At 33.9% G+C, this 14,355-nt stretch overlaps 1 protein-coding gene and 1 long non-coding RNA gene across 2 annotated transcripts; one reads left to right on the top strand and one right to left on the bottom strand.

The window, feature by feature from the left end:
* The first annotated feature begins 4,254 nt into the window (after nt 1-4,254).
* Nucleotides 4,255-8,487, top strand: LOC124445140. Its single transcript, XM_046995846.1, has 2 exons — nt 4,255-4,450; nt 4,784-8,487. Exons 1-2 carry the CDS (start codon nt 4,393-4,395, stop codon nt 8,485-8,487), a joined length of 3,762 nt encoding a protein of 1,253 aa, XP_046851802.1. The 5' UTR covers nt 4,255-4,392.
* Nucleotides 8,488-8,795: 308 nt separating this feature from the next.
* Nucleotides 8,796-9,797, bottom strand: LOC124446154. The gene is made up of 2 exons (XR_006948351.1): nt 9,350-9,797; nt 8,796-9,211 (listed from the first exon to the last, which is right to left on the bottom strand). It is a non-coding gene; the product is annotated as an uncharacterized LOC124446154 (long non-coding RNA).
* Nucleotides 9,798-14,355: the final 4,558 nt, after the last annotated feature.

A 14,355-nucleotide genomic window follows, 5' to 3' on the forward strand; every position in this document is an offset into this window, starting at 1 on the left:
AAATAAATGAATGTTTCATAAAATAAAAGCAAATAAAGTAAAACCTAAGAGCATGCAGTAGTTTATCGTAAAAACGTTCATGAAATAAGTTATTGCTTCATTAGTTGCTTTTTCTGTTGATTGGATATTTTTATCAGACATCATTAACGCTATATTAACGTCAGTTATACCAGCGAACATTTCCACTTTTGCTTCTTCTGCAGTTAAGTACTGACATGAAGTGCCTAAATCTTGCCCACTTTTAAAGAAGGCGTCTTCATATAATGGAGCGCAAGATTTTTGTTTATTTTTTTCGGTAACATGTTTTTCTTAATTTCTCAATTATATGTTTGTGTAACGGTATTTAACTCGGCTATCGTTATATATTTTCTAAAATCATACGTTTATACTTTTTGTTGTCTATTTATATTAATCAGCGGGATAAGTAGGAAAGGACATGTACAAATTAGCAGTTCCCTCTATTGTCTTTAACATGGTTTACACGAGTGAAATAAACAAAAGCATAAGCGATTACAGAATCCCAAACAAAGACAGTAAAGGAAGTATGTAGACCAGAATGTGGTTGAGGTAAGTACCACCTGCGGCCAGAGAAAATAAAATGCATACTTTCTGGTATGTATTGGTATTGGCTCCAGTGTATGGAATCGTCATGATAAACAGGGATCTGTTGGTGCGTTTGTAGCCAAAGGGGAGTTTCTTTATACGTAGTTGCATCATTAATAGCTAATTTTTCTACAATAAACACAACATACTTTATTCCACTGATCCATTTTTAATTATATATATTGACCACATCAATGTCATAGTGCAATGAACAATTACTTTTATAAATTACCCATGCATATTGGTTTCCCAAAATAACAGTGTTATTTAAATAATGGTAATTAAGCACGTTTACTCAAATTTACTATGTTGTAAATTGTAATTTATTTAAGTAGAAGCATCATGAAAAGCAATTTACAGATCAGAAATTTAACTTAAAGCAATTTAGTTTTCCTAGTTGTCAATATTACTATGTTTTTTGTTATATTTTGGCATCCACCCACCCATACGTTGAAACATGAAGCTAAGCTACCTATAGTTGGTTTGATGACGCCATAGCTTAGATGCTAATGTGGGAAACTGCAACATGGATGAACTGTGGAGTGGAGTGGGAAGGGGGGGGGGGTAGCAAATGGAGATAATTATCTATGTCTACTGATTCTTTACGGTAACAATGACGCTTTTCTTATGGTAACAAGAAAGATACACATTTTTCTAGAAGGGTAAGTCTATAATGTGTTTGATTCCAGTTAACTTTTTCCAGTTGAAAGGCTATTCTGAGTGTTGGATTGCATACAAAAATCTTCCAAAATTTCTTTTCTCGTTCGACAATTCTAAATCAATGACACATTGTTCTTTCTCCTAGTAACATTTTCTTACCTAAATAACTAATGTATAAGTATCTTCAGGTGGCTACCAAAGAATGATATTTTGATTTGGAGATCTTGCCAGTGCGTGTTTACTATGCAGAACAACAAGATTATTTGGAACACAGCATTTTTCAGTTGTGAGTTTGATATACTCATTTTCGGTCAAAATGCACATTTCTTCACGCCCCAAAATTTCAAGGACTTGTACTTGGTCCTAAACAATAACTTCCTTCATCATTAGCATGAGCCTCGTTTGTTCTTGCTGTTTTTTTCATTCATGCGATTGAATTAACATTTTCCAAGGGGAAAAAAACATTTAATTGATCGCCTCAATCAAAGATACCTGATTAACTACTTTACCGCGTGTTTGAAGAAAGACACGTATAAAATCGAGGCTAATGTCCTTGATAAAGAAAGTGATTGTACAGAAATTAGTGTTGGAAATACTAGCGTATGAAGTAAAATCATATTGTGTTCAAAACAGCTCATCTGAAGGCTGATACAACGGTCATTTTGCATTTCCAAACCAAAACGTTTCCTTAAGTCTGTTGATTGGAAATTGTAATGAGGAGAAAGACCAATTTCTGACTGTTTTTGGAAATGGGAAAAATAGAAGAAGACCCATGTTTGGTGATGAACATGGATTTCCGGATAAAAGAATGTCTCACAGTTTTCGAGCATTCATCGGCATTGATTACTTTTCTCATGGTTTTTTGAAAACAAAAGAAACTTGTTGAAAGATTAAGAATTTATTGCAAAATGCTGGATAGCATTCCAACTCCTCGGAATAAACTGGAATCTAATTTGAGTGATCTTTATGGATACTGAAAGAAGAGTGTGAACTTTACTCGATGATTCTGAGGAATAACAGCAAAGATTTGCATATACTTTATTTTTGCTTTTTACCTCCTGTCAATCCATTGAGGCAGCTTCACTAATACAGTAAAAGCTTTGTAGCCAAGATCTGGAGGTTATTAAAGCAAGCTCAGGTAGCTATGCTTGATGTTTCAGCACTGTGCTGTGAATTCAAATGTCTTTTGAAAGAAGTTGCAAACAATATTATAGAAATACTAGCTACTTGTTCCAATTTGCTTAGAAAGCAAAGATTTATTTTAGAAAGATGAAGAAACTGATGATGAAGAAAAATAATTTTTTTTTGAGTTCAAATTTAAAAAATGCTTTTCATAATGTATCATTTTAAGCTACATTATAGTAATCGTGCGTGAATGTGTTTAATAATAATTGTATAATTAACTTTGCCACTTTGAGTAAAATATGTATCGTTTTTTTTTATGAAAAATGAGTTTTAAGAGCATTGTGCTGGATAGAGATTTAGTTTACATGTATTTAAAATAGATTAATGAAAACAAAATCGTTGTGCTTACGATAATAGACTAATTATAGCTCATTAATTATTCAATTAAGAAAAAGAAACTACCCCCTGCTACAAACGCATAAAATATAGAAACCTTCGAATTAGATGAAAGGATATTTAAATCTCGGAACTTCATATCCCGTAGAAAACACCGCGCGATCATGCTCTAACCCCTACTTATGAATTATCATAACAATAAACTTTCATTTTTCATTATATATAATTTGAATGTCTAGCTGGGGATGATATAACAGACGCACTAGGAGTAACGTGAGCAACAAACAAAGCAGTCAAAAGCAGTACTTGATTTTAAAAGCACTACTTGGTTTTAAAAGCAACGTATGGTCTTGCAACTGCAAGGATGTCAATGAAAATAAGTCTAGTTTCCTAAGGTTGTAGAGGGCGAGTATCTCAGACGTTTAGTGATGGATGACACTGGGAAGATTGTGGATTAAGACTTCATCGTAAAGTACATTTCTGCAACCTACGAATTTTGCTCAAATAAGGCAACGTTCATTTACTTATTTTTTTTGGTCAATTTTATTTACCGAAACAAAGCTGAGAAGGATAAAATTGATCGAGGTCTGAATAGCTCTTGATATTATGCAAAAGCCGATTTCAAAAACTATTTCATTATACAATCATAAATGCAAAAGCTTTTAAAAATATTTATGCAGAAATTTTTCAAGGCTTGACATAAAATGATTTTAGCGGTTCGCTTTCGTCCATTTTATGTAAATACAAAGGGAAAACTCTCCTGGCTGACAGTGTGACCCTTTATCATCAATAATTTGAGTCAAAACAGTTTGTTAAACAATTACAAATCTCAAGTAAGACACAACCATTGTATACTTTGTGTTTTCAGTTGTCCCAAAAAATATACGTCACCAACAAATAATTTTAAAAGTCGTTGTTGCGAACAAGACAGAGAATTATCCGAAGACTTTTAGCGAATTACAATCAAGATTGCAACCACACATAGTAAAATATAAGTGACCTTTATTGCATGAGACTCAGCATGATACCAAGAAATATTCAGACCAAGGTTAATGCTATTTGCGGAAGGAAAACTGAGTGAACCATCATTGAATAATTGTCTATGTTGATTTGTTAAGAGTACGCATACAAAGATTGCATCATCATTGTATAATAATAATCTTTAGAGACTATATACACAATGGTATTGAAGTGAGATTGATCATTGTATAATAATCTAGCTATCTATTGATTTGTTCAGTTCAGAGTTCTCCCGAAGATTCCTAGACACAAACATAAGTTAAAATTTTCGAAGTTTTACAATATTATTATTAATAAGCTTTCTATATGTCCGTAGTTTGTAACTTGATTTCTTGTTAATGTGTTTTAATTATTAAATAAATTTTTGTAATGTTTTTTGTCGCGGCCCCTCGTAATTGGACAACCCCTTCTCCAGTTACGCTATTGATTGACTGTTGCATATTTTTAATTATGCCGGCCAATGAAGACTGTTAGTGCAAGGCTCAACGCAGATTCTGAAAGTCAAGAGATACATTTATTCTTCGCACTCTAAGTACTCTTCAGCTGCAGTGATATTTTAAAAACTCTCTTATATTTTGTCCGTAGAAGATGAAATGTATAGTCTTGTTCAAAATCATCTGGGGATCTTTTCTTCTGGAATTTTTCAGTAAGTGCGTTAATCACTTTTATTAATTATAAATCGAATATTTTAAATGAAATGTTCTTGCTATCATCATGATTAGTTGGCTGGCGTTATTGAGCGCAATATTTTTACTCGAGATGTATTTCAGCGGTAGCTCAACTTTATCACTACATCCACGTATATTGATGCAATCTGGATCTAATGATACATGAACATTGCACAGCTCTAAATAATCTTCTGATTATTGACTTTCTGAAGATTTATTTTTTGAAATCATTAGATTTGATTATTGTTTCCCACATAATTCACATTATTGCATTACATTTAGACTCATCGCATATAATTCTTTTTATGTAGACTTCGAAGTCACTTCAGCGTCAAATATATATGTCTCAAGGGCTAAAGGTCATGATTCTGCTTCATGTGGCTCCTACAGTCGCCCGTGTTATTCAATATCACATGGTGTTTCTGTAGCAGGTAATGCATCAAAAATTCTTATCGATTCTACAAACACAAAAATATCTCCATATGATTGTAAATCATTCCAAAGAAGACACCAAGGTATTTACGTCACGAAGAATTTGACATTTGTCAGTGACGGTCCGTCACTTTGTCGTATTTCATGCAAAAGTGCTTTTAACTGGATTATAGACGGCAGAGAAAATGCCACTCCAATGATCATTGGTTTTATCAGAATCTTCTTTGAAAATACACAAATACAATTAGTGGATTCGTCTGCCATTTTTACTCAGTGCGTGTTTTACAAAACTAAAAAACTTGCAGTGAATTTTACAGTATATAATCAGAACCTGACAAGTTTAGTTTTTCAAAATGTTCAATTCGAAGCAAATGAAGCATGTATTTCAGTAAAGATGTGGTCAAAGGATACAAACACTCTAAGGAGCAGCATTATATTTAAAAATTCACAATTCATAGGAAATGGCATCAGACGTATTCCAATTTTAATGTCGCCTTCTTGGAGTGTTTTAAGAATAGATAACTTTGAAAAACATGCTATAGAGTTGCACGTGCAAAATACAAGTTTTGTTAATAACTATGTTCGTTCAATGGGAATGATATACGTAAGTACTAATCACTTAAAACTTGTTTTGGATAAAACTGATCTACAAAATAATGGTTTCAACGACACTAAGGCGTTTAACAGCCTCTTTGTTTTAAACACTAAAACGACGTCCATTGTGATAGCAGACACGCAGGTAAAAAAGAGTAAACAGCGACTTTTTTCAATCAGCTCAACAAGAACAGAAATCCTTATTACTTACACACAAATAAATGACTATAGAGTTGGCAAGAATCATGGAGGGACATTTTATATAGAAAGTGAAATGATGCAGTTGGTAATGAACAACTGTGTGATAAGTAATGGACGATCGATGGTTCCTTTTAATGGTGGATTTCTCTATGTTCACGCAAGGAATGTTAGTGTACATATTGAAAATTCTAATTTTACAAACTTGAAAATTGGTGGCGAAGGTGGTGTGATGTATATATCGACAAGCAAAGTTGCAAATATGTCTGTAACTGTAAAGATAAAAATACTCAGTTCAAATTTCATATCTAACTCTGCTTATTATGGAGGTGTTCTGCGGGTCCCACCAAAGCTCAAACTCGGGATTCAAAATTCTACATTCATTTCAAACAATGCACATAGTGGTGGGGTTGTATTCTCCTTCCACCTTTTATATGCAAAAATACACATCGATAAATCATTGTTTCACAAGAACCTTGCAGTAAATTCGGGTGGATGCTTACTTCTTTATAGTGATAGAAAAAATTATGGTTATTTATTTTTAAGTGGAAATAACTCAAATTTTACGGAAAATACTGCTGGATGGGGGGGAGGTGTGTTCTCGTTGGCATCTTCAGCCGTTTACTTGGAGCTGTCGTGTTCATTATTTGAATACAACAATGTACAAGTCTGCGGAGGCGCCATTGCAATTATTGAATGGTATACATTTTTAGCCAACTCAGTTACATTGTTAGCCAATCACACAAAATTTACTGGAAACAGCGCCATGGCTGGTGGAGCAATAGTCATCAGTACTAATGGAGAAAGAACAATGATTGGTATGAATAATGTCTCTTTTTTTCGTAATTCTGCATCAATTAAGGAGGCAGCAGGTGGAGGTGGGATTTTGTATCTAAAAAGAGGAATACAGAATTTAGCGTCGTTTTCAATTTCGATAGAAAGAAGCATTTTCGAGGAAAACTATGGGAGTTCAGGAGGTGCCATAAATTTAATTGGTGTTAATGGCGAATTTTCGTGCAAGCATTCAGTTTTTAAATCAAACAATGCGACTTATGGTCCAGGTGGAGCAATCCACTTCTTTGTTTCCAATTTAACGATAAACATATTCAACACAACATTTGAAAATAACACAAGTAATAAAAATGCTGGAGGTGCAATGTATCTAGACATTAATCATGGAAGTACGATTCATGTCGATGAGTCAGTATTTAAACACAATGAAGCAAATTATAGTATGGGTGGTGGCATGGCGATAAATACTAAAGGTGATACTTTGAAAAATCCTCAATGTGGAATAGATACTGTGCGCTTATGGGATTACAACAATTCTGTAACGATAAAGAACACGAAGTTTATTGAAAATTTTGCCCGAAATGGTGGTGCAGTCTCCATGAAAAACGGAATAATATATTTCAATAATTCTCACTTTGTCAACAATTTTGCACATGAAGGTGGTCATCTTATTAACTATGGCTCAAACAACTTAAGTTTATTCAGTAGCACTTTTAACAACACAATAACTCATAATTCTTCCTATACAGAAACTTTCATACATACGTACAGCGAAGGACCGTTCATTTTACACAATACTACCGCATTACAAGAAATACAGTCAGATAATCCTTTGGTCTTGATTGCAAATGGCGGCATTGTGGATTTTGATAATTTTACAAAATTGTTTTGCCCAGTTGGATCAAAGATGGAAATGTTGAATCTATCTTATAACAAATGGATAAATCGTTCCTGTACATACCGCGTCACTATACTTCGCTTTGTATGTACACAATGTGATCCAGGCACGTATAGCTTACAGCAGGGTCACACATTAGGATTGAGACCAGTTCATCCATTTTCTTGTCTACCTTGTCCAAATGGAGCCGACTGTTTAACAACCATCAAATCAAAGCGAAACTTCTGGGGATATTTGAGCAAGAAAAATAAGACATCTTTAAAATTTACCAGATGTCCTGATGGTTATTGTCTTGGAGGCTCAAAAACCCAAAACACGACAGCTACAACATGTGCCAAGGAAAGCGTAAAGGTTGGATTTGCGGTCATTGTTCTACCTGGTTACAGTGATGGTGGCGTTTCTTTGACGATTGTTGAACCAAAATGGAATGGAAGATTTCAACAAAGCAATTCTTTCTCGCTTGTGTTGTACCACTTCCTTTTCCATTTTTGGTCTTTACAGTATCTCTTGCAATGGTTAAGTATTTATCGAAGTCCTGTAAACAGGACAGTAAACACTACTGAGTATAGAGTTACGCTGAAATCCATCTTTATTGCTCCATTTCGCAAGCCTGAAGAGGGAAAGTCAGGTGCTGTCTACTGGCAGAGCATTCTTATTGCACGACGTTTTTTCTTGACATTTCTTAGTTGTTTTATCACTGATCCCACTTTACGACTCACGTGCATGGTAATCATCTGTGTGCTGGCGTTATTACATCATAAATGTGTGAAACCATTCCAAAACCTTGGTGCTAACACAGTGCAAACCATTTCTCTACTAAGTCTTGCAGTAATGGCTAACATTAATATGTACAAAACATTTTACAGGTTTTCCAAAGAAGATGTTAGTACAGGATGGATGTTCGTATTTTCAACACTTGATATTATCGAGATGATAATGTTAGGTTTCATACCTGGAATATTGATTCTTTTGTTTGTATTAGGGATATCATCATTGATGGTACGTTTGGTTTTCATGGCCATCGCCACCATACGTAGAAAAATGCACCGCCATGACCCAACATATGATGAACTGTTGAACGATAACCATGAGGAAAACTGAGAGGAAGACTTCGTATTTTTAAATTAGAGTACGTTGATGAATTTGCGCGCGTTGATTTATATGACTTTACTCAATGATTTAACTGCACTTGTGCAATTTATATAATTACTTATGATTTTACTATATTTAATGGTTTGACTAGGCTTAATGAATTGACTATATACTAAAATTTGTTCAAATAGCTTTAAATTGTCTTTTTGATCATTTTCATTTTTAATGAATATTGTTGATGCATTGATGTAAACTAACGATGTTAATTAAAAGGTTTGAGGATTCAGTGAAGTAGAAATGTCGATTACAGTTAGTTGTAAAGGAGGAAAAAATAATTTAAATGTTTTAATCAAACCTTACATCAAGCATATACATAAGAAAGCCCAGATTGAACGATAACAAATACTTTTTTCTGAACCAGTTGCAGGTGCAGGGTAAGTCAGAATACAAACTCAAAATAACTACAACTCAACATAACTACACATTACAAATTCAAAATACTACAACAAGTGCTGAAAAATTTAAAGTAATGTACTCTGACTTACCTCATAACTTCCTTCAGTAGTAATTTAGTTTCCTTTCAAGCCTTGGAGTCATGCTTCCTGAGATGCGGAGTGCAATGGCATGATTTTGTTGATCGTAGTTTTTGAACTTTAGGTGTTTGATTTCGTAGAAGATATTCTCGATTCAAAGTCTTTGTTGGCTTCACTGATTCAAGGCGACGTAATATAGCCTAAGTAAAATATGAAAGATCATAAATCTTCACGAGTGCTACAGCCACACAACTAGTTTGCTTTTATCATAAAGAACAATGCTGGACTACGAAAATATTGCGCAATTCTTTTTTGTTCACAAAAAAATTAATGTTTACCTGATTTTCCTCGTCTATTCTTCTTTGAAACTTCTTTCTGTTGAGGTTTTCACACGAACAGAATGATTTCCACCAAGTGCAGTTTTCGAAGCTGAGCTCGGTCGAGGATAACTGATATTTCTCAAAAGTCTTTGATTCTCCAAGTCAATAGCAACAACTTCGTCATTCCGAAAGGAAAAGTTTTGCTTATTTTCACGCAGATTTCTTTTTCTCGGGTGCGTACGATTTACCCTTTTGACAGATTTACTCATACAAATAAATCCAGAAGCTTTAGATTCTTCCTCACGCACAATCTCTTCGCTTTTTCCCGTCATTTTTCTCGACTTGTCAATGTCATTTATATCAAGTTCAGGTACAGCATCGAGTAATACGTCCAAGTTTACTTGATCAGAATCGCATTGAGTTTTAAAAACTCGTCCACGTTCAACACGATAAATCTTTTCGATTTCTCTTCTGCCATTAATTTTCAAATAATCTTTATCGCTACTGTGGGATAAATTCTGCAAGTATCTTGTATCTTGATGGCTTTGGTTAGCAGCCATCTTAGTTTCTGTGTCATGTTGCTATGGTAATTAGTTACCATGGTAACCATTGTTTAGTGCAGTGTACTGTTTGTACCAGTGGTTTGTAGAGTTGATACTGTTCCTGTTTCGCCGATTCTTTTTTATTTTGAGCACATAAATGATCTACGATTCATGTGGACACTGCATATATAGCATGTGCTTTCTCTAATGCATGTGAAATTACATGGTTTTTGAATTTTCTCTCTGCGCTGGTAAAGAAGCATACAATTACGGAAAAAATGTCACACTGACACATAAATGATCATTCTGTACATTTTTAAAAATACATGTTCTTGGAACATTTAAGTTGGAACATTGAACAACCTAAGAATATTCAAAAAATGTGCCTTTCTGTTTTACTGTTTTTGTCGCATCCGTGTGCCCCACACCAATGACACTGTGAACTGTTTTACTGGCGGTAGCATTTTGACTTATTTCACCTGGTGGAGGAAGGGTTAAGGGTGACATCTGTGGTTTTATCGACGAACACGTAACCATAGTTCTCCGTGTGCTTTTCAGTCGCAGTCTTTTTCTGCCTTCAGGTTTGGGGGTAGATTTTAGATGAAAATTTGCCCTTTGTACTTGTTTTTAGTAAGTGCTTATTCTTCTAACCAATTTTAGAAAACTTTGCATTATTCCTTGAAGTATCTAGAATTTAGGCTGTAGCCAAGGAATGTAGTTACCTATGTTATAGCGTCAATAAATGTGAAAGGTGGAGGTCGAAGAAAAAAGTGGGGATCTGTCTCTGAAGTTAACAGTGTGAAGGGCATATGGCATAATTGCTTTTATCGGTACAGATGAGTTCTTCATTTTTTGTATGCAAGTACTGAATAAAGCGTGCACACTGGATATTTGCAAATGTTAATCGTCATTGAGCATCCAAAATTGCTCGCTTTAACTTTTCAGTTAACAATTGTGCTATACTCCAATTTACGTTTTTAATCACTTTTGTCGTGCCATAAATTTTTGCTTATGAATTGAAATGCATTCGCCTCATAACATTCTTAAACTTGTGGGTTAGCAAACTTAATAATTGCTGATGACTTACTTTGAACTGCCAGTTGGTATACTATACGTATTAAGGAGAAATGCACGTTTCCTATTTCAATTTTTTTGAGAATTGTAAACTATACAATTACTCAAGTAAGGCATTGTCTATCACTCTGTGTTCGACAGTAATTTTCTTTTCATGATAGATAGAAATCGTGAAAGTAAAAACTAACACCAAATGCTGTGCTTTGAATTTTGTAGACCAATATAATCTCTATTTTAGAAGAGTAATCAAACTTGGCGATACTGCGAATGAAGAAAGCATGAACTTGTACCACTTGATTTTTTAGAAGCATGTACGTCATTCGAGAGCATTAACTCAAGTAGAAATTCGGATTGTACTGATAGCATGCTTCTTGTATTCGTTAATGGTATGGGCGGAAAATCTTATCAACAGTATCTGTCAATATGTTATCTCACATTTCGTCTCGTCAAACTAAGCCTTTTTTCCCTTGTTACCTTGATAAATCTTATTTTGTTTAGTGTTGCTGCTGAATTTTGTGTATTACTAGAAACTGCATCATCGTATCCCGTTGACATCCTTTTACATTCAGATCAAGCTGCAATGTTCAATTGTTCATATGTAGCTCTCACACATTGTGCCATTTAAGGCACTTCTTGCATTTGTGAATAAAAAATTTTTATGTATTGAATGAAGTTTAAAGCGTTTTAAAGTTTGTTTTTGAATTAGTGTCAAAACAATATTCTTAGCATACTCATCAAATGTTTAAAAACCATGTGTTCAAGCTATTTTCCAGTGACTTATATAAGGTTTCGCCAAAACAATCGAAACATTCATTTCCTATACTTTTTTGCACCTTTTCCAAAAGACCATGCACTGTATGAATTCATCAACACTTTTTTGACGATCTTAGGAGTGGCAACGATATTTAATTTCTTCTGAATTTCTTCACATACAATCATTGATTCTATGAGCTACGAAAAGGTGTAAATGGGTGTTTGATTACAATTTATTGTGTCAATTAGAAATGAAGGCATATTCATTTACAATTAATTGTTTCAATTATAACATGAACTAGTGATTGTTTCATCTTATTTTTACAACGACTACGTGCAATATGTTCTGAGTGACGAATACCGACATACACAGTATATACTTTTAAATTTAATAAATTAAGCAAAAACCAAGCAGTTATTTTCGAGTGATGCATTAATCCTATTTAATTGTTAAATTTTAATTTCGTCGCCAGTTTTTATTAATGGTGTTGTGAGGGTATAATTACTTATCACTCTATTTACTTGGATTAGAAACTTCCTTATTGCATTGTGTTAAAAACACAATGATCAAATAAATGAATGTTTCATAAAATAAAAAGCAAATAAAGTAAAACCTAAGAGCATGCAGTAGTTTATTGTAAAACGTTCATGAAATAAGTTATTGCTTCATTAGTTGCTTTTTCTGTTGATTGGATATTTTTATCAGACATCATTAACGCTATATTAACGTCAGTTATACCAGCGAACATTTCCACTTTTGCTTCTACTGCAGTTAAGTACTGACATGAAGTGCCTAAATCTTGCGCACTTTTAAAGGCGTCTTCACATGATGGAGCGCAAGATTTTTGTTTATTTTTTTCGGTAACATGTTTTTCTCAATTTCTCAATTATATGTTTGTGTAACGGTATTTAACTCCGCTATCGTTATATATTTCTAAAATCATACGTTTATACTTTTTGTTGTCTATTTATATCAATCAGCGAGATAAGTAGGAAAGGACATGTACAAACTAGCAGTTCCCTCTATTGTCTTTAACATGGTTTACACGAGTGAAATAAACAAAAGCATAAGCGATGACAAAATCCCAAACAAAGACAATAAAGGAAGCATGTAGAACAGAATGTGGTTGAGGTAAGTACCTCCTGCGGCCAGAGAAAATAAAATGCATACTTTCTGGTAAGTATTGGTATTGGCTCCAGTGGATAGAATCGTCATGATAAACAGGGATCTGTGGGTGCGTTTGTAGCCAAAGGAGAGTTTCTTTATACGTAGTTGCATCATTAATAAGCTAATTTTTCTACAATAAACACAGCATGCTTTATTTTACTGATTCATTTTTAAATATATATGTTGACCACATCAATGTCACAGTGCTACGAACAATTACTTTTAAAAAAATACCCATGCATATTGGTTGCCCAAAATAACAGTGTTATTTAAATAATGGTAATTAAGAACGTTTACTCAAAGTTACTATGTTGTAAATTGTAATTTATTTAAGTAGAAGCATCATGAAAAGCATTTTACAATTCAGAAATTTAACTTGAAGCAATTTAGTTTTCCTCGTTATCAGTATTACATTGTTATTTGTTATATTTTGGCATCCACCCACCCATACGTTGAAACATTAAGCTAAGCTACCTATGGTTTATTTGATGACGCCATAGCTTAGACGCTAATGTGGGAAACTGCAACACAGATGAACTGTGGAGTGGAGTGGGAAGGGAGGGGGTAGCAAATGGAGATAATTATGTATGTATACTGATTCTTTATGGTAACAATGACGCTCTTCTTATGGTAACAAGAAAGATACACATTTTCTAGAAGGGTAAGTCTATAATGTGTTTGATTCCAGTTAACTTTTACCAGTTGAAAGGCTATGCTGAGGAACTGAGGAGCTATGTTGGATTACATTCAAAAATCTTCCAAAGTTTTTTTCTCGTTTGACAATTCTAAATCAATGACACATTGGTCTTTCTCCTTGTAACATATTCTTATCAAAATAACTAATGTATCAGTTTCTTAAGGTGGCTACCAAAGAATGATGATATTTTGATTTGGAGATCTTGCCAGTGCGTGTTTACTATGCAGAACAACAAGATTATTTGAAACACAGCATTTTTCAGATGTGAGTTTGATCAACTCATTTTCGGTCGAAATGCACATTTCTTCACACCCTAAAATTTCAAGGACTTTTACTTGGTCCTAAACAATGACTTTCTTTATCATTAGCATGAGCCTCGTTTATTCTTGCTGTTTTTTCATTCGTGAGATTGAATTAACATTTTCCAAGGGAAAAAAAACATTTAATTGGTCGCCTCAATCAAAGATACCTGATTAACTACTTTACCGCGTGTTTGAATAAAGACACGCATTAAAACGAGGCTAATGTCCTTGATAAAGAAAGTGATTGTACAGAAATTAGTGTTGGAAATACTAGCGTATGAAGTAAAATCATATTGTGTTCAAAACAGCTCATCTGAAGGCTGATACAACGGTTATTTAGCATCTCCAAATCAAAACGTTAGCTTAAGTCTGTTGATTGGAAATTGTAATGAGGAGAAAGACCAATTTCTGACTGTTTTTGGAAATGGGAAAAATAGAAGAAGACCCATGTTTTGTGATGAACATGGATTTCCGGATAAAAGAATGTC

This window comes from Xenia sp. Carnegie-2017, unplaced genomic scaffold (assembly GCF_021976095.1).
Source record: "Xenia sp. Carnegie-2017 unplaced genomic scaffold, XeniaSp_v1 HiC_scaffold_22, whole genome shotgun sequence".
In the NCBI taxonomy this organism is placed as follows: Eukaryota; Metazoa; Cnidaria; class Anthozoa; order Malacalcyonacea; family Xeniidae; genus Xenia; species Xenia sp. Carnegie-2017.